Source organism: Aythya ferina (genome assembly GCF_964211825.1).
Source record: "Aythya ferina genome assembly, chromosome: 13".
In the NCBI taxonomy this organism is placed as follows: domain Eukaryota; kingdom Metazoa; phylum Chordata; class Aves; order Anseriformes; family Anatidae; genus Aythya; species Aythya ferina.
In genome coordinates, this window is record NC_140311.1 from 13,201,202 (window position 1) to 13,220,748 (window position 19,547).

At 37.7% G+C, this 19,547-nt stretch overlaps 1 protein-coding gene across 3 annotated transcripts in view; it reads left to right on the forward strand.

The window, feature by feature from the left end:
• The window catches only part of MTMR1 (myotubularin related protein 1), a 38,275-nt gene that overhangs the window by 1,686 nt on the left and 17,042 nt on the right, over nt 1–19,547 (forward strand). Inside the window, exons 2-14 of one of the 3 annotated variants that reach the window (XM_084534737.1) lie at nt 833–938; nt 4,123–4,146; nt 6,361–6,411; nt 7,762–7,837; nt 8,709–8,803; nt 9,020–9,127; nt 9,536–9,637; nt 10,350–10,433; nt 11,085–11,234; nt 12,245–12,433; nt 12,950–13,135; nt 16,233–16,439; nt 17,270–17,362. In XM_084534737.1, the coding sequence (XP_084390863.1) occupies nt 833–938; nt 4,123–4,146; nt 6,361–6,411; nt 7,762–7,837; nt 8,709–8,803; nt 9,020–9,127; nt 9,536–9,637; nt 10,350–10,433; nt 11,085–11,234; nt 12,245–12,433; nt 12,950–13,135; nt 16,233–16,439; nt 17,270–17,362 (1,471 nt within the window). The remainder of the gene's footprint in view (nt 1–832; nt 939–4,122; nt 4,147–6,360; nt 6,412–7,761; nt 7,838–8,708; nt 8,804–9,019; nt 9,128–9,535; nt 9,638–10,349; nt 10,434–11,084; nt 11,235–12,244; nt 12,434–12,949; nt 13,136–16,232; nt 16,440–17,269; nt 17,363–19,547) is intronic. The other 2 variants (XM_084534738.1, XM_084534739.1) reach the window with 2 other exon arrangements.

A 19,547-nucleotide genomic window follows, 5' to 3' on the forward strand; every position in this document is an offset into this window, starting at 1 on the left:
CCTGCGTGCCGCTGGCGTTCCCGGCTTCTCATCAGATAATGGCACGGTTTGAAGCAGATCTGGTGCACTTCACGGGGCTGGCAACCAACTCATAATTGCTCTTCACTGTCAATGCTGTGTTACTTGTAAGCTGTGCTAGCTCAGGCAACTGCTCTAAAATGCATCATCTCTGATTCAGTGCAGTTCTGCTGTTCAGATTTGTTGTCTTCAGGGTTCTTCTAAACAGCCCATGCTGCAGAATTCATTGCTGTGGCATGGGAAGGCCAGTTGTGAACGTTATTCAGACATTATTTTATGAATAGAAAAAAAAAAGTAGTTAATAGAAGCTACTCTTTAGAAAACATACATTTTCTATTTTTAATATTAGTATAGAATACAATATGACAGTAGTACGTGTTTTTAAATGCTAGCATAGAGGGATTTTCCTATAGAAAATCCATAGAGGATTTACTGAATAATCAGGAAATAACAATAAAGAAAGTATAAGGTGTTTCCTGTTACTTGATCAAATCCATTGCATGGATGGTGTTAAGAAAAATATGGGTGAATGTTGAAGAAATTACACTGGATAATGAAACCAACATTTCTGTAAGCTCCCGGGTCCCTAAGCACACTTTTGACCTTTTGACAGCACTACATCTCTGATAAGATCCACTGAAATTCTTCTCCCTGAGTGGTTCAATGAAATAATTGCATTCTGTTCACAAGAACAATTTTTGTAATGTTAATGATCATTTATGGCCTCCTTTTGCATATGTGCTCAGTGGCTATGCAGTTTTCAATGTACATCTTGAATTATTGCTGAATAATTTCAAATCTTCTGTTCTTGTAGCCCTACTGGATCACACGTTGAATGGTGCAAACAGCTAATTGCTGCAACGATTTCTAGTCAGATTTCTGGGTCAGTCCCTCCAGAAGGCGTGTCCAGAGACTACAGGGTAAGTGACTTGAGGGATGCATTGGTTTGGTTGAGATAAGAGTGAATGATCAGGAAAGTCCTTGCTACCTATTTATCAGGTGGTAAGTACTTAAGTGGTCTCTGAATGTGTCGTAACTAGAGACATCTCATTTTGCACCGGCATCTTTTGAGTCTGTTCTGTGAGTAGTGGCATTGAAGTCTATAGGAAAATCAAAAGTCAATGTTTTAAATAAAAAGCCAAAAGTGAGTTGTCTTTCCTCTTGATTACTACATCAAAAAAACCCTGGTAAAGTAGATTAATAATTACAGGTTGAAATTGCTTCTAGTGTCATCTGGAGTACAAAATTGAGCTCTTCAGATTTCACAAAAAAAATAAAAAGCATATGTCATTGTTACTGGGCAAAGAACATAAATAATAATCATTTTGCATGGGGTTTCACCAGACGGAGAGAAATTAATGTCAAACAAAACAAAATCACTTGTTTTGTTCCCTCCCGGCAACATTTTTGTCATTAAAGTAGCGATTGCACGGTATGCTTTACCTAGGTTTCATTATGCTTTTCATCCCCTATTTTGTGCTCATTTGCTGTTTCCAGTACGCCGACAGCCAGCTGAACTATCAAGAGTTGAGCAAGCCATCTAGAGTAGAGCATACTCAGTTTTCATCGTCTGATAAATTTACAAGTCACCCATGTGTCAAGTCCCCTTAAGAAAGGCAGGCTGTTGCTCTCTAGATCTGAGTCCTCTCAGATCCTTTTTCTTCCTGGATTTGAAAGAATTTTACGTTCTTTATGCAAAATGGCCAAATGAATATTTTACCTTTCTTGTTCTTAACTAGATTTTAAATTATTTACTAATAAGCTCTGCGATTGAAGTCTGTTGTCTGGAAACAGCGTATTTTAGCTTCTGTGACTGCAGGTCAGATTCACCCCAAGCCTGAAGATGAATCTACAAAATGTTTTTGATCGTAGTCTGTTTAGAAATTCACCTCACAGAGTTTCACATCATTGGCACAGTCAGCAGCTTATCCTCATAAAAAAGGGCAGCTCTTCCCTACTATGGCAGCTGAATTGCAAATGCTTACTTGAGGTCAAGGCTAACATCTTTGATAAAACGTTGTGGGAAACCTTGCATTACAGCTGTCGATGTTGTATTTGCCCTGTAGATCAAGGACTTCATTTTAGTAAAATCCAAGTGTGTAAGCTTGGTGCTCAGTTTGTCTCTGAGTTGTATGACAACTCTCCAGAGTACAGAGCGCTATTTTATTCTTAGTAACCTCGTTCTCTATTCCAAAGTCATCTTGGATATTACTTATGAGGAATAAGTCTTTTGAGGCCTAATTAGAAGTGTTTAACTCTGCTTTGTTCTCTGTTTCTTAGAAATAAAAAAATTAAGCCTTACAGTATTCAGAATTGTGGAAAAATTGTATTTGCCATCACGTGATTGTGATTTGAACTCCCGTATTTGTATATAACATCATGTAATTTTTTTAACCTAGAACTTCTTTATTTGAATTCAGAACCAGTATCCTGTGGAGAGATGTCTAGGAAAGGGTTTCCTTTGCACTTAGCTTCTGTGCAAGAAGTTGAGTGGTGCTGCCAGTTGCTTAGTCAGGACCACAAACACGCTGGGTTTGTGTAGTTCCAGAATGACAATTCAGTGCTGCACGTGCAGTATTCAGAAATGAACACAAGTTCAATATTTTGGAAAGATGTGGTTGAAGTTGGCATGTGTGTAAGTGAAGAAAAATATGCACGGGCTAAAACTAAGGAAAATATAGAAAGTTTATTTAGAAAGTTTACTGCCCAGATGTTAGACCTTCAAGGGTTTCACTTATTGAACAGTTTTCTTCCTTAGTGAGGATGGTTAATTATGCTGACCAATTCTGATTTGCATATGACTTTATATAACATTGAGACTCTGCTTGATTTTGCCTGTGATTTAAGTAATCTGGCCAGATGTGTGTAGCACCTTTTGGCATGTTTTTCATGTGCCAAACCAAAGCTTTTGGTTTTTGTGGTGTCTTACAACAATGGAAGGGCTTTTATTTTTGTCATTATAACACCAAAACCAATAGTGCCCAGCATTAGCAAGTGTTTCAACAAATTTATAGCGGTGATTCAAATTCTTTAAAATTAATCTGTATTTTGTTTCATATATGCGCAAGTTCCTGGTACAGAAGTCAAACTTCATTATTGCCGTGGAGTTCCTGTGTAAAAAGATAATGAGTTTATAACTCAGTTTCCTTTCAGGCATCTTTCCCTTTTACTGCACACTGCTCCATTCCTTGGTTCTCTGTTACCTTTGGCTGCCTCACATCCTGCATTTAGAGTATTTTACAACTTAGAAACTTCAGATAGGGCTGGATGGTCCATCTGCTGCTGGAACCGGCAAGGCTGTCCTGCTTTCTGCTGGATTTATCAGGAATTCTTGAGTTTATTTATTTTTTTTTATTTTTTATTTTTATTATTTTTTATTATTTTTTTATTTTTTAATATTTCAATCAATATGTTTGCACAGAGGTAAATACACAGATTCCTGTATCTACTGGTGGCTTCTGTGTTACTCATTCAAAATCAGTTTATCAAAATGTAATTTGGGGTGGGGGAAGCAGACAAATCAAACAGAAGCAAAGGGACTGTAAAGGAACTATCAAAACCAGAGGCTGCTGTGTATGCACGCTCTGCCTGGAGAAAAGCCATAAGGGAGGGGGTGCATATAAACGAAAATCACCTTGGTTGCAGTAGCTGAGTGTAAACATGCTTATAAATAAGTTGAGAAGAGCTGGATGTCTTTGTTTTGCCATTTTAATCTAAAATTTAATTTGGATGGTATGTTTCATAGCCATTATTGCAGGCTTATGGTCTACCTCCTAGAAGGCTTGCCAGGCTCTTTCTTCTCCTTTCACAACAGCACGTTGTAACTGGATAAAAGGGTGATTAGAAATACGTTTTTCAAAGGAGTTTGGCATTTGTTTCATCGCTAAAATGAAGCAGCTAGGTTGTTTTCAGAGCAAGGCAGTTTTGCAGATGGGAGCTACTGGATCCACGTAGGGTTTTTTGGGTTTTTGTTTTTTCAAAATCCACCTGTAATTAATATGCTTGGAAGTAGAGTTTTTCTGGAAATCCTATGAAGTAAGATACAGTATCTTTGACAATCAAAACCCTGTTTTGTTGGATAACATTTTGTATTTTAACTAACAGGTGTTCAGGAGGCCTGACATACGGGTAAGATTCCCCTTGGCTAGCAGTAAGACGGCCTCCTACCTGTTTGTCTTTTGTGCTGTGTGAGATCTTGTTGTGTCAAGCCTTCTTCTTTACTTCATTAATGTTTTTTATGAAGCAGTCAGACCGTTTTGCTACGCAATGCAACAGCTTCTTTGCCATAGAAATGCTTTATACATGTTACTGTGTTTTCATGAGCAATAAAAGTCGATGTGTAAGAGAGCAGTATATTTAAATGATGTTATGAATGTGCAATACTAACTCCAGTTTTATCACATTAATTTTGACAAAATGGATGCTTGCAACTGAGGCTTACATGCTTCGGACTACAGAGCACTGTATTAGCAACTCTAATGTGTTACCTGTGCTGAAGAATATTAATGGTTAAAAGCGTCACGTCTTTCTCTGTCCTCTTTAAATAAGATTCAGATTCATGCTTGCCTTTGTACGTGTTTTACCTTAATTGCTACAGCCCCGTAGAAGAATTAGAAGTTAGGTTTGAAGTCGGACGCTAGTGCAATGACCTACATCTTTTTATCTCTTTAATGATAATTTTGGGACCAAGTCTTGCCCATTCCTCATTGGAAATTAAAAAAAAAAAAAAAAAAAAAAAAAAAAGCATGCCTTGTTTTCTTGTCCCTCTCTCTTAGAAACATTTATGGAGTGAGAAATGATCTGGACAGTGTTCTGACATTGTTCATGAAATGTGTCTAACGCCTTTATTCACACAAAGAGCTCTTGTTCAGTTGCACACCAAGAGATGAAGTCTGAATGATTTCTTTTTCTCATCTGTTGTTTACATATTTGGAAATGATGTGTTTAGGCCAGTCGTACACATCCAAGTTGATCTTTTTTTTTTTTTTTTTTCTTTGCTTGGAATAGAAGGCTCTTGAAATATTTGGCATGGGATGAGTAACAGAAATTGATTGTTTTCCTTCAGTTTTTCATAGCTCTTTGTAAAGGCTTTGATCTTTGAATGATCTTCTGTGCTTCTCTTTCTTTCATTTATTTAAAATATTTTGGTGTTTTTGCTGGTCCTTCTAGTTTTCTCTTAGGTATCATGATATCTACTGTAATTTCAGAAACAACATTTTTATGTTTGGAACTTAAGCAATTTCAATTTAACAGAATTCCATCAAGACCTAAATATTAGTAGTCCTTTATAATTCAAAATATTCTTTTATTAATTAAAACTTTTTAAACAGATGTAGAGTCCAAATTATCTGAAGCTATCTGAAGTCCTTCTTTCTTTTTGGGGGGTTCTGTAAAAATACTGTTAAAAGAAAAATTGATTTCAGCAAACAGTTTTAAATTTAGATTGAAATCTGGATTTTCAACCTATCAAATGAGAAGTTCTTTGTATGTGGATGGGGAATACTGGGATGTCATGAATACGACTTCTCTCTAGTTGATACAGAAAGAAGATGAAAGAACAATTTTGGCTGAATGTATTAAAACAATTCCTTCGTTTGACCCAATGACATTTTTGCTTCTACTTGGAGTGCATAGGGACATAATGTTTATTAAACAGATCTAATAAATATTCAGGATTTGCTACCAATGCGATTGCAAAAAGAAATGCAAAAATGTGAGTAATCATATTTTGCCACGAGGAATAATTTTAAGTTCTCTAAAGTTACTGACAAGCAGCAACACAGAAGTTGCTGGAAAAATGCGTGAAACCATAAAACTGAAAGTTCAATTCAGACGTGGTTTACCCAGTAGAGCATTGTTCAAATTGTCTAAATACTTCTATCTGACATTGAGCTATTTTTTCCTTGAAAGATTGCATGACTTTTCCCCTAATGCTACCATTGCAAGCTGTACTCAATTTCTTCTATTTATAAGCATGTGGCATACCTTGAATTCATTTTCTTCGCTATGGAGTTGCTTGTCTTAAAAAGGCAGTACATACTTTTTGTGCCTGTGTACCAGCATGGACTCTCTGCAAAAGGGAGTCATTTTTAATTTTGTGTTGTGCAAATAACGTTAAATGGATGGCCCCGAGAGCTTGGCATCATTGTGTGGAAAGTAGTTTGTGCCAGGAGTGGGAGCATTTGCAGGGCAAAAGTGGAGTTAAAGTATATGCTGTCTCTTTAAGGAAGAAAATAAAAAAAGGGGAAACCAAAAAAGAAAAGATTCTGTCCTTTCACCTGTTGTCTGCATATTTTTTCTCGTTACTTCTCTCTTACCCTACTGCTGCCTCATGCTATGCAGGAGATTCAGGATGGACACAATGGCTATCATTCTGAAGGAGAAGCTGATCAGGTGGCAAGTTCTACTCCTCTTCCCTTCATTAACTGTGTAGCACAGTGCTGTATGCTAGTACGGTCCATAGAAACCTCATATTTCTCATTTCAGAGAACCAACAGAAAGCATTTAGTGTGTTAACTGGTTCTGTGCTAGGTAGGGCTTCCATCTGATGTGGTGTAGCCCAGCTGTCATGCTGCACTTCAGGCCCCATGGGGCAGAGCACACCCACCCACCCACCCGAGTCTGTAAGCGTTGGCTGGTTCTCTGCATGTCGTCATCGTTTGTCATCAGGTGCTGATATCAAAGTCTGCTACTACCCAGGAAAATACAAAACCGAAGACCAATTTAAATGTTTTTGGAAGTTACCTAATGAGGGCTTGCATTTTATTTTTGAGGTAGGCAGATCCTACCAATTATTTGTATGTTGATCAGAGCTGTAATACAAGGCAAGACTATGTTTACTGTAAAGTAGACCATTATATTTATTCTTCCTTCATGATGTACAAAATTGAAACCTTACTTTCTCATCATGTTGACCTGAAAGAAGTGTTTTTCTCATATGGTCCTTAAAAGCCCCACAAACCTTTGTTTTCTTAATTAAAATCTTTAGTAAATCTCAGTTGCTAGCAAAGGACCTGAAGGATTAATCGTGTCTCATTCAGGAATCAAGCCAATTAGCTAAATGAAAACTTAGGAATCTAGCCCTTGTGTTAAAATCACTGATTTTTCTTCTATATTTCATTACTGTGTTCTCAATCTGACCTTCTGGATCCAAAATTCCTGCAGTGGACCTCTTCCATAACTGTGGTACTCTCAGGAGGGTATTGATTCAGACAGAACCTGGTGGGGTGTTTCTGCCTCCTACTAAAAAATCAAAAGTAGAATTGCTAAATAAATAAAGCTTCTGCCATAAAAAGCTCTCCGATGAAAATATTCAATTACTGAATGTTCACCGTTAAGAATAGGAAACAGTTTAATATCAGCTTTAAAATGTTCTCAAGTACATTAAAAAAAAAAAAAAAAGAAAAAAGAAAGAAAAAAAAAGAAAAATAATACCTGCTTTTAGCAAAAGACTAACAAATTATTAATTATAAATTTGAGCTGGTATTGTTTGTGGTTTTGTACGCTATCTGTAGCTCGCATGTGAAACTGTTGCATAAAAGCTTTGTTACTAATATGTTACTAACACCTATGTCTAATATTTATAATACCACATTCTGTGTTTTTAATACAGTTGTGCCTTATAAAAAAGATACACTTCTTGCATTCCCGTAATCTTGTAGTAAAAGCACTTTTTGCATCAAAATGTATCGATGTAGTACAGAGGGGAAGTGAGATTTACTCATGGGTTTGGGTTTCTGCCAGGCACTGCGGGATGGAAACAAACTAGCACAGATGGAAGAGGCTCCGCTTTTTCCTGGAGAATCCATCAAAGTTATTGGTAAGCATACTACTGAGTACCACGTTGAATACTATTAATTCCCTAGTCTGTTTATTTAAAAATAGACTATTATTTCCTTTTGAGTTTTGTTGTTTCAATGTAATGCTAGTTTGGATTTGCAGATTTGATGGGAATTTCTTTTCTTTGTCTTTTAAATCCAAATGTAGACCTGAAAGAGTAACCGGATGATTGCTCTGTATAGATAAATCATTTTATGTCAGGAGTTAGTTTGTTCCATGGGGCTGGATGAGGTTGTATTTCTGTTTGGGGCTGCTGAGGATGCTGCGTAGATAGAAAAGTTTTAAATTGTGAGAACAAAGAACATGAAGTTATATAAAACTTCATTTCCAGTTTTTAGTTGGATTTATTTCACTTTGGCCTATGATGGCAAGCTCTGTTTTAGCAGTGCAGTTCTTGCCTAGAAAAGAATGTGTGTTCTTTCAAATAAAAGCATAAATGAAGTTATGAGCGTGACACTGACCGACTCTGAGGTCAGTTGCATACTCTTCAGTAATTACTATTTGCATGCTCTCTCTCTGAGGTGAGTGTGGGTGCTTTACACCTCTGCACAGGGACCAGGGCTGCCTGCAGCTAAGAATACCAGCAGGGTGCCAGACTTCTTGTTACCTGTTTGCCCTTAGAGCAGGGCATGCTCTCCGAGCACAGCCCTAGTTGCTCAGTAGGTGCTGAGCAGCATCTTGGATTTGGATTATTAAGAGCAGACTTTCTCCTCTTTCCTGCAGTTCAAGTATCAGAATCGTAAGGTATTACGGAACATCAAAAATCTTGCTATTTTTTTAAATGGAAGTAGATTTTTATGGAACAAATGTCTGTAATGATAAAATAAAGCTTTAATTGGTCTGTTTTTCAGCTAAAGATGTTATGTATATCTGTCCATTTATGGGAGCAGTCAGTGGTACGCTGACAGTGACGGACTTCAGAATGTACATCAAAAGTGTTGAAAGGGTAAGCCCTCACTATCTATCTGCATTTCCTTTCGGGTAGAAATATTGCTGAAGTAGATTTCAAAAGATGACAGGTTTGTTGTAAGTGAAGCATGATGTTCCACAGCAGTCTATTAAACAGAAATCGTAGTTGACCCTAATGAAACACACATGAATAATAAGAGGGTGTGTTCCTCTGGATGTAACAAGATTCATTTGTTTTATTCACAAATTTCAGGATCCACCTTTTGTTGTTGATGTTCCTCTTGGAGTGATAAGTAGAGTTGAAAAAATTGGAGTACAGAGCCATGGAGACAACTCATGTGGTATAGAAATAGTTTGCAAGGTATGACATGGTACAGATTTATTCATATTAAGGATTTTCATTTCACTTTTCTGTAAGAGGAATCTGCATGCACATTTGCTGTTTCTCTGTCTGCTCACTTCCCTGTATTTAAACCTTGCTTCATTTAGATAATGCATTTCAATTCCTCTTGTGATACTGTGTAATCTTCGATGCTTCTGCCTTTTGTCCCAAGAGTGAATTATTGTTGTGGTATCCAGCAACTCTAAAGACAACTGCAGTCATCTGATACAAACAGTTACAGAACTTTGTTCTGACATGGGTCCAGTGATGTCAGTGACTTAGTGTTACGTATATACTTTCCTTCAGTCATATTTCTTATAACTGCTATTTATTTTAATTTTTTTTTAATTTACCCTGGGGTAAAATACTGTGACATATTTTTGACAGGATATGAGAAATTTGCGGCTTGCCTATAAACAGGAAGAGCAGAACAGATTGGAGATTTTTGAAAACCTTGTAACACGTGCATTTCCCGTGTCTAATGGACTGGTAAGTCTTAGGATGTAGAGAAGGCTGTCTGGGTCTGTCCTATTCTTTGAAACTGTAAGTGGGGAAATACAAGTGTGGTATAACAAACATTAAAATATTGATAAATAAAATCTGTTACAGAGCAGGGAAGCTGCTCTGATCCTTTTTCCTTTGTTGCATCATAAAACATTATGCTATGTCTTGCTATCAGTGAAATTAGTGAATTTGTACATAACCATTGAGATGTAGATTTGCCTAATGTTGTTGATTAAGAATAAATATATGTATAGAGACTCTAATTTTCTGCAGCAGATAATTCAGTCTAGAAGGTCTGTATGAAACATAGGTACAACTAGTCGTATTGTTAATTATCTGCGGAATGCTGTTTTGTGTGCTTGTGTGGGTAAGGAACTGGTTGGAAGGTAGGAGACCAGTTTTTTTTAACCAGTTCATCCTGGCCTTGCCTTTGATCTGTTCTATGATCATAGGCAAGTAACTTTAACTGTTTCCTTTCTTGCTTTTGTTAATTGCATAGCATCTACTTGAAAGAAAAACTTGTCTTTTATTTACTTTTTAGCATAGTGTTGTCCATTCTTGACTCAAAGTCGTATGACTGCTGTTAAAGAGTTCTAGAAATGTTACATCTGAGATATTATAGGGGTCTGTGTTTTGGAGCTTACTGTGCTTACAGCCCATTAGATAGTAATGTAAGCCTTTGCTTTGTTGTCTTTAGCCTCTTTTTGCATTCAACTACAAAGAAAAGTTTGCTGTTAATGGATGGAAAGTATACGATCCAATGGCAGAATATAAGAGGCAGGTAAGTTACATCTACTTGGCATGTTACTTGTTTGTTTCTCCACCTTCCCCGAAGTCATTTCAACAACAGCAACAAAAAACTCAAAAGTTTTCATCTCTACACGCAGACACTGTCTAGATCTCATATTTAGGAAATACAGGGCAAGTGGCCTGACCGGGAGAGTGTTGAGTACCTGCTGAAGTTGATGGACACAACATGTGCTGAATACTTCAGCAAATTGGTCTTTGTTAACATACATTCTTAAGTCCACCTTTTCTAAGTGCTGTTTTTAGAAAACATAGCCTCTAAGAAAATTTGGTCTTCAATACACATCATTTAACAGAAGAGTAACCTTAGTTTCTCATTGTAAATCTGGTTTCCCAGCTGCAAAATTATTTCATTATATGATCAGTTTTTACTTGAGTGTACAGTCTGTGTATGCAAAATAACCATTTGAAGTGGTTTTTAAGGTAATAGGAAAGTCTTCTGGTGTTTTGGTTTATGGTACAGTCTGAAGAGCTAAAGTTTGTAACTTGTTCGTACAAAAATGTGGGCACACTTTATTAAAAAAATAAATAAATAAAACATGTAGCATACCAAAATTTTCATCACCAAACCCAGATATGTAGAGGTCTAACCTGAAAAATGCAAAAATGTTTTGTTTTCTTACAGGGCTTGCCTAATGAGAGTTGGAAAATATCCAAAATTAACAACACCTATGAGCTTTGTGATACATATCCTGCTGTTCTTGTTGTGCCAACCAGTGTAAAGGATGATGACCTCTCAAAAGTGGCAGCATTTAGAGCCAAAGGCAGAGTTCCAGTAAGTGAAATTTTTACAAGGAGATAGAAGTTCTCTATGTATTTTTAGCTTATAAGAAATGATCAGAGTTCTTCTGGGCTTTTTTTGTTTAACAACAATGGGCCCACTTCCTTCCTGACAAGGGGGCAAAGGAAGAAGAATTAGGCTTGATGGGTTTAGAACTGAAGAAGCCAACTCAAATGTGAGTCTAATTGCTTGGTTATTGTGCTGTGTAATAAATTTTTGGAATTAACACGGTGATGTCTGATGCTAATTCACATATTAACTTGTGTTCTGATTTGGTGTGTAACCTGTTACAGCCACGGTGTTTTTTTTGAGAATAGACAAATTTTGCAGGTAGTGTAAGAACCTCTATAACGTGCTAAATGGTTCATGCTGTAGATTTGCTTAGCAAAGTAGCATACAGGTCCATAAATTTCTACATGGAAGCAGTTTTTCTTCCTCTGTTGTTCTTTTTAAACCTAATTAATAAGATACAGTGGCAAGCTTAGTTTTTATTAGAAGTAAAAATTGTTTAGAATTCATTTATGTTTCAAGTAGATATAGAATAGAATAGTTGGAAGGGACAGAGGTCATAGAGTCCAACTGTGTGACCACTTCAGGGCTAACCAAAAGTTACAGCATATTATCCAAATGCCTCTTGAGCACTTGACAAGCATGGGGCATCAGCTGCCTCTCTTGGAAGCCTGTTCCAGTGTTTGACCACTCTTATGGTAAAGAAAATTTTCCTGATGTCCAGTCTGAAACTCCCCTTGTGCCATTCCCATGTGTCCCATCACTGGTTATCAGGGAGAAGAGACCGACACTTCCCTCTCCCTTTCTTCTCCACATTTAGGATGAGTGGTGCTGGTGTGTTGTCAATAATGGTTTTGCATCAGCTTGTCCTTAAATTTGCATTTGTTGATTTGCCAGAAAATTGATGCCATGTAGTCAGTGATTGTCTAATTGCTCTCTGGCCTCCTGCTTTTATATTAGTATAGTGAGCTAAAATCATTTTTACTTTATTCCAGGTGTTATCCTGGATTCATCCTGAGAGCCAAGCAACAATAACACGGTGCAGTCAACCATTGGTTGGCCCAAATGATAAGCATTGTAAAGAAGATGAAAAATACTTACAGACAATAATGGATGCCAATGCTCAGTCACATAAACTTATCATCTTTGATGCCAGGCAGAATAGTGTTGCAGATACAAACAAGGTAGGTTGATATCTTAAGTAGCAGTGGTAGTTCTGTCTTTATTTCAGGGCTGAAGACTGAGCAAGAGATGAAGATAAGGAGAACTTGATGTGAAAACAGTTTCTTATTAAAAAAAATCCCTAGAGCATGGGAAGGAAGGTAAGTTGCTTGGAGCATTTTGGAAAGGCCGGTTGGAGTTGAAGACAGCATGAAGATAGACCTGAGAAATAATGCTGTTACACCCACAGAAGACCTAAGGTTTCTAAGTAGGATCTAAGTAGTAAAAAGCAGAAACTGTTCGGATGTGTTATCAAATGTTATCAAATCCTATTGCAATAGAATTTCTTTATTCTAAGAAAAAAAAAACTCTCTCCTAGTGCTTCTCACTAAAAGCATATTTTTGGTTTTGTTTTTTCTAGTGCTAAAATAATCTTTTCTCAAAAAATCCTGAAACTGGACTGAAATAACTCTTCCAACCTTATACTGAAGTACTGTACATGTTCTTTTCTTTGTCTGTTTTTACCTTTTGAATGACAGGCAAAAGGTGGAGGATATGAAAGTGAAAGTGCCTACCCAAATGCAGAGCTGGTCTTTCTCGAAATTCACAATATACATGTAATGAGAGAATCCTTGCGTAAACTTAAAGAAATAGTTTATCCTAGTATCGATGAGACTCGGTGGTTATCAAATGTGGACTCAACGCATTGGCTGGAATATATAAGGGTAAAATGCTTTTGATGTTTAACAATTGTTTCTTAAATCATGTAATTTACTTTCATTTTTTGAAAATGTTACTAAAATAATGTCTGGATTTAAACACATGTCTTTGATCAGGATAATCTTGTAAAAAAAAAATGCTTTGTTTTTAAATGGTCACTTAGGACATGGCATTTTAAGTAAAGTATATATTCATTCCATTGTAAATTTGTGTTACCATTTCTATGTATTGGTAGGTAATGAGTTAATCACTGATAGCACTGGTGTTGGACAACGTTTTATTTTCTTGAGAGAGAATGTTTGTGAGCAGCCCAGGGTTATCCCTTCTTGTTGGAAAACTGCCCTGGGAACTTCAGATTATATTTGAACAACTGCCGAAAGGACTTCACTGTAGATCCTGCAGTCTTTTCTCATCCTTCTCTCCTTCAATGCGATGTTGGTATTCATGTGTTGGATACCTCCGCCGTCATGGGCTGTTTATAGTCTGTGCTGCACTGGGCTATAATCTGCTCTATTAGTTAACGTAATCTTAAAATAAATCACTATCATTGTTTTACAGTCTGATTAACCTCTGCAATGCTTTTAGAATAGATTATTTCATTATCACATTCACTCCTCTGTTTATGATGAATAGGGGTGGAGTGGAATTTGTTTTATTAGCAATTGCCTCACATGTCACTCATGCAAAACATGTTTTGGATTGTTCATTAGTTATATTCTTCTAATAACTCTAGCTTGCTAACTGCTGCAGGAGAACCAGTAGAGGGAGCAAATGCTTAAATTAAAAATTAAGCAAATTTAATGATCTTTTGGGAACAGTATAATTTTCTTGTTCGCTTGAAGTTGGACTGTTTCAAGCAGCTTTGAGAATCCAAGTAGCTGGAAACTTTTTTTTTCATTTTTATTTAATCAACCTGACATTAAATACAATCATCTAGTTTTAAAAGTGGAGGTTTTTAGGCCAGTGGTCACCTTTCATTGACATTGATTTCAGTGGGGTTTCTGCTTTTACACAATGACCGAAGTGGGCCTTAATACCATTGTTTCACAGGTGACATTAGCATAGCAGTTTGAAACTTAACTTAAGTTACTTAGAAGATCTGACATACGTGTAACATTCTTCATGAACCTGTCCCTAATATAACCCTTCATGTTACAGTGTGGGCAGCACAAACTGCAGCCTGATTTCTTAAAAGCTGGCATTACTGTGTTAACAGCGCTGATAGCATCTCCTTGTACTTGTATGCAGTAACTGCTTGCCTTCCCTTCCTATTTGATTTGACTCAAAACAGCAATTAACAAATCCACAGCTTTACTCTAATGCCTCCTCTGTTTTCCTGGCTCAGAACAGTGGGATCGCCTCCCAGATTGATATGATCCATTACCAGAAATTCAATTCCCTGGCACTGTGCCCCCAAAAAACACATTGAGTGTGATCTGGGAGTAGCTGGGGAGACACAGGGTACACTGTGTGTGTGAAGACAGTAGTAACAACTCGGGTCAATTCACTTACTGTGTTTTGTACACCCAGAATATTTCCTCCTGTCCTCCAAGATACTTTTTCAGTCTTTTAGGGCAGAATCTGTGTTGTCAATTATTTTTAAAGCAATTCTCATTTTCTAACCCAATTAAAAGCCAATTATTCATTAGTAGCCCTAACTGAAATATTGTGATGGCTGATAAATTTTGAAGCATCTATGAAGAATAACGATGTTTTGTGGAGAAAGCAGCTCTTTTTTCTAAAGGCTTTTGCCCAAAGTAGAATAAAATGCTTTGTTTGCTCCACAGATACTAATAGTAACTCTGTTTTCCGTCTCCCATTCTCTGCTTATTGCCTGTATGTGTTCTAGCCTTTTTTTTTTTTTTTCAGCTGTACTTCCTCAGAGGTATCCATATTCTCTTTAGGACAATAGATCAAACTTTTTCATACCTGTATATTATACAGATAAGTTTTCTGATTTTATTGAAGACCAAACTGTTTTAATATTTCAGTGCAGTAGATCTTCATAACTGAAGTAACTGGCAGTTAATTAGTTCAGACCACAAGCTTTACTCTCTCATACAAGCTTTTGTAGTGCTTCCTGATATTTCTATCCTAGCATCCTTCAGTTGTACTGTACGAGATACAATCAGTGAAAATTATCTCTAAAGCATGGTTTTGGAATGGCTTCAAAGACTGGTCTTGTGCACTTCTCCTGTGGATGTAGGCATTCTTTCTTCCCAGAAGATGTTTCTGCATGCCTGGGAAGGGATGAATGCGAGTATTTTGCAAGTTACTGTTTCCTAATGTTGGGATGTAGAGATACGAATTTCTCCTGTGCTCCTGTTCTAGTGTTTTTTCCCTTTCTTCCCCCCCCATTTTTCAGTGCTATCATTGGTTGTGTTTTAGAGACAGATCTTCACAGGAGAGAGATTATTCAAGTTTTTAATTAAATCTAGAAAGCAGCCAAAGAAAACTAGGAGAGGGTTTTTTTGTGGGGGAGACAAATAACAAGTTCACACAAGTGGTCTCAGTTCTGTGCCATCTCTCCTTTGCTCCCCAGCGTGCCTCTGAACCCAAGTTATTAATGGTCTGCTCTTGGGTTGAATACTGTGTATACTTCATGCATCAACAAATCAGCACAGGCTCCTAGCCAGCAATTTGTTTTTGTTTGGGTTGTGTTTTGGTTTAGATTAGCTGGATGGTTTGTCTTTTTCTCTAAACTCAGTAGTTGAGAACTGAAAGCTGAGGAAGAAAGCGTGTTTGCTGTGATGATGAACATTGAAAACACTGAATCTTCAGCCTTTGAAGTACGTTCCAGTATTTGCATCTATTTTCATCATGACACAGAATTTCAGATTTAATTTAGAGAAGGGATTCCCAGCTTCTCTTTTTCTGTACTAACAATGGAGACCTGGTAGCAGCAGTGTGCACATGGTTTAGAACTGGCTTTGTACCCCTAGGTATATGCATGCCACCATTTGGAAATCTGATTTAAAGCAGTTGTTGATTATGTAATTAATCTGAACATTTTAAATATGCGAACTGTAAGAGTATAAAATGACAACTCTTTTGCAGTTTTGGTTAGTATTTAATATGCTTGTTTGTTTGTTTTTATTTAAGATGCTTCTTGCTGGAGCAGTAAGAATTGCAGATAAAATTGAGTCTGGTAAAACGTCTGTGGTGGTACATTGCAGCGATGGTTGGGATAGAACTGCACAGCTTACGGCACTAGCTATGCTAATGCTGGACAGCTATTACAGAACTATCAAGGGGTTTGAAATCCTTATAGAGAAAGAATGGATCAGTTTTGGACACCGATTTGCAATGGTAAGGTGAAAGGATTTATGTGCAGTTTGTCTCCTTCTTTCATTTTGAATAGTATGTTTTCTCACATCAGTTTGCTTTTTTGTTATCATCTCTGGTATCCTTCCTTTAATGGTGTGAGTGTGTCAAACTATGTAAAGGAGAATTGTGAGCGATTCTTTTTTAATGGGAAATCTTTGTGTGACATAAGAAAGGTTTGTCTAGTATAAAATAAATTATAAATTACTTGAATTTAGTGGTTAAAGAGATCACATGACAGTTGTAAGGAAGAGAGATTGTAACACATCGCTTCATCTTTAACAATCTTAAGAATGGAAAACCAAGAAAAAACATTTAAGATGTTCAGAAGGTAAAATCACTGCAACCGTTGTTGTGACTTAACATTGCAGTATTTATTTTAACACAAGGGCTAGCAGGGAATTAGGGCATAGATTATTACGAAATTTTTGTGGGTTCTGACTTGAGGTTGGTTTAGGAGAAGTAATATGTACTTAAGGCAGGTGGATATGGAAGAATCATTGTTTCAGTACAGTCATAGTAAATACCTACCAGTTTGACCCATTGACAGAAATAAACAGCTGTGTAGTGGAAGATGGGGAAATAACCGGGAGATGTTTGCTGACTGGGTGACTTTATAGCTCTGCTGAACAGCGAAGGCATGCCCATAAGTGAATATTAGGAGTGAATATGCACCTTTAGTAGTTGAAAAATACAGGTTAGGTTTATGGAAGATATGCTTGTCGTGTTCATCTTTGGAAAATACCAGCTTTAAAGTGTTGGGGTGATGATGTAAATACACTAGACTGAAATGAAAACCTTATTCTGACTTTCAGAGAGTAGGACATGGAGGTGATGATCATGCTGATGCAGACAGATCTCCCATTTTCCTTCAGTTCATTGACTGTGTTTGGCAAATGACAAAGCAGGTAAGATGCTTAGTACATTTCTATGAGGTCTTCGTCTTTATCTTGGAAATGTAATTCCTGTAGGACAATACAGTCCTTGGCAGCACAATTGTATATGTTCCTGAAGTTGGTTTCGCTATGGCTGTGTACTACTACACGTGCGTTAGGGGAACTTTTAGCTCAAAGTGAGCCTGATCTCAGATAAGTTTAACAAGAGCAAGTGCCAGATTCTGCACCTGGGAAGGGGCAGCCCTGGGTGTATGTGCAGACTGGGGGACAAGAGGCTGGAGAGCACCCGGCAGAAAGGGGTCTGGGGATGGTGGTCGATGGCAAGTTGAATGTGAGTCACAGCATGCACGGGCAGCCAGGAGGGCCAACCGTATCCTGGGGTGCATCAAGCACGGCACTGCTAACTGGTCCAGGGAAGGATCTGTCCCACTCTGCTCTGTGCTGTGCAGCCTCACCTCGAGTGCTGTATGCAGTTTGGGGCACCACAATATAAGAAGGGCATAAAACTATTGGAGAGCGTCCAAAGGAGGACTACAAAGGTGGGGAAGGGTCTAGAGGGGAAGACATATGTGGAGCATTCCAAGTCTCCTGTTTGTTCAACCCCGAGCACAGCAGGCTGAGGGGAGGCCTCATGGCGGCCTGCAGCTCCCTCACGAGGGGAGCGGAGGGGCAGGCGCTGAGCTCTACAGGACCCGAGGCAACGGCATGGAGCTGGGACAGGGGAGGGTCAGGCTGGGGGTGAGGGAAAGGTTCTGCACCCAGAGAGTGGTCAGGCATTGGCACAGGCTCCCCAGGGGGCGGTCACAGTGCCGAGGTGTTTGGGCAACGTTTCTACCTACATGAATATAAACTTAAGATTTCTCTGTGCTTTTATATTGGGACTCTTTAATGGTGTTGCTGAAACTCATTGTCCACATGGAGAGTTCTGAGTAAATTAGAAGTGCTTGACTTCTTTTTCCTTTCTTTCTTTCTCTTTCTTCTTCACTCTCCTTGAAGCTTAACATTGATTTGTGCTGTTACAGTAAAATCTGAAGTACTGAAGTCTGTATATGATGTGCTTTGTTTGGAGGAGAGGAAGATAAAGGTCTGGTTCTATGTGAAGCTAGTGTTCCCAGATCTCTTACCTCAGTCTTCTTGTTCTGAACACGGTTCTTAAAAACCTTGCATCACAGTTTCCAAAACTTGTATTCAAAACAATTGTCCTATGTGCATTACGAAAGCTCCCTGCTGTAATACTGGGCCCTTGTCCAGAGTCACTTGAAGACTTTCTCTTTCCGTGTATCTGCATTTCAGCATTAATGTGCTGTTTATTATGGCTGGAAAAAAAAAAAAAAAAGAAAAAAAAAAAAAAAAAGGAAGAAAAATGCTGCCCCTCTCTCCGAGGAAAGCTAATAACAATAGCAAAGAGAGATCTAAACACCTGGTAGGAACAAAAGTCCTCTGGGGAGATCCTTAATTAAGAGCAGCCTCTTCTATTTTTGTGATCTCCCTTGCTGCCTCCAATTTCTTGCTATAAACAGTTTAGTTCCCTCTTGTTAAAAAAATAAAATAAAATAAATGGGGGGGAGCTATGGAATATTTAGCCAGTACCACATCTGTTCAAAACCTGGATCCAGAAACCATTGTGAAATTCATGAACAGCAGTGGCGTTGAAAAATCTTTAATGTTACAGCACAAAAAATTGAAAACATCATTCCTGGAGAGTTCTTGCCCACTTATTTATATTTTTAAGTTGATTTCAACACCTAGAGATTACATTTGAAGATTGTGATTACTTTGACATAGATGTAGGAAAACCAGGATTCTATTTTATCCTCGTGCAGATCACTTGCTCATAAAACAGTGCTAGTTTCGTGCTTTAGGATCCATGGCAAACATATGAGAAATGTTCCAAAGCTCAAATAAGCGTTAATGACTGGGAGGGCGTGTGTGTAAGGGCTCGTGCTTGGGCATGGGCTCAAAGCAAGCAAATTTACTTTTGTGTTCTGAGAATTACATTCTTAAAACATTCAACTTAATATAGCAAGAGAATTTCCAACTGCCATCTAAGATGCAGACATCTGGATAGCTTCAGACAATGAAACTTAATCTTTGACAGCCTTATATTTCCCCGTTTTTTTTTACAGTCTTGATGACAAACAAATACAGTAATAGAGAACTTGAGAGAAGTACAATGCTATCAGATTTAATAAAAAAC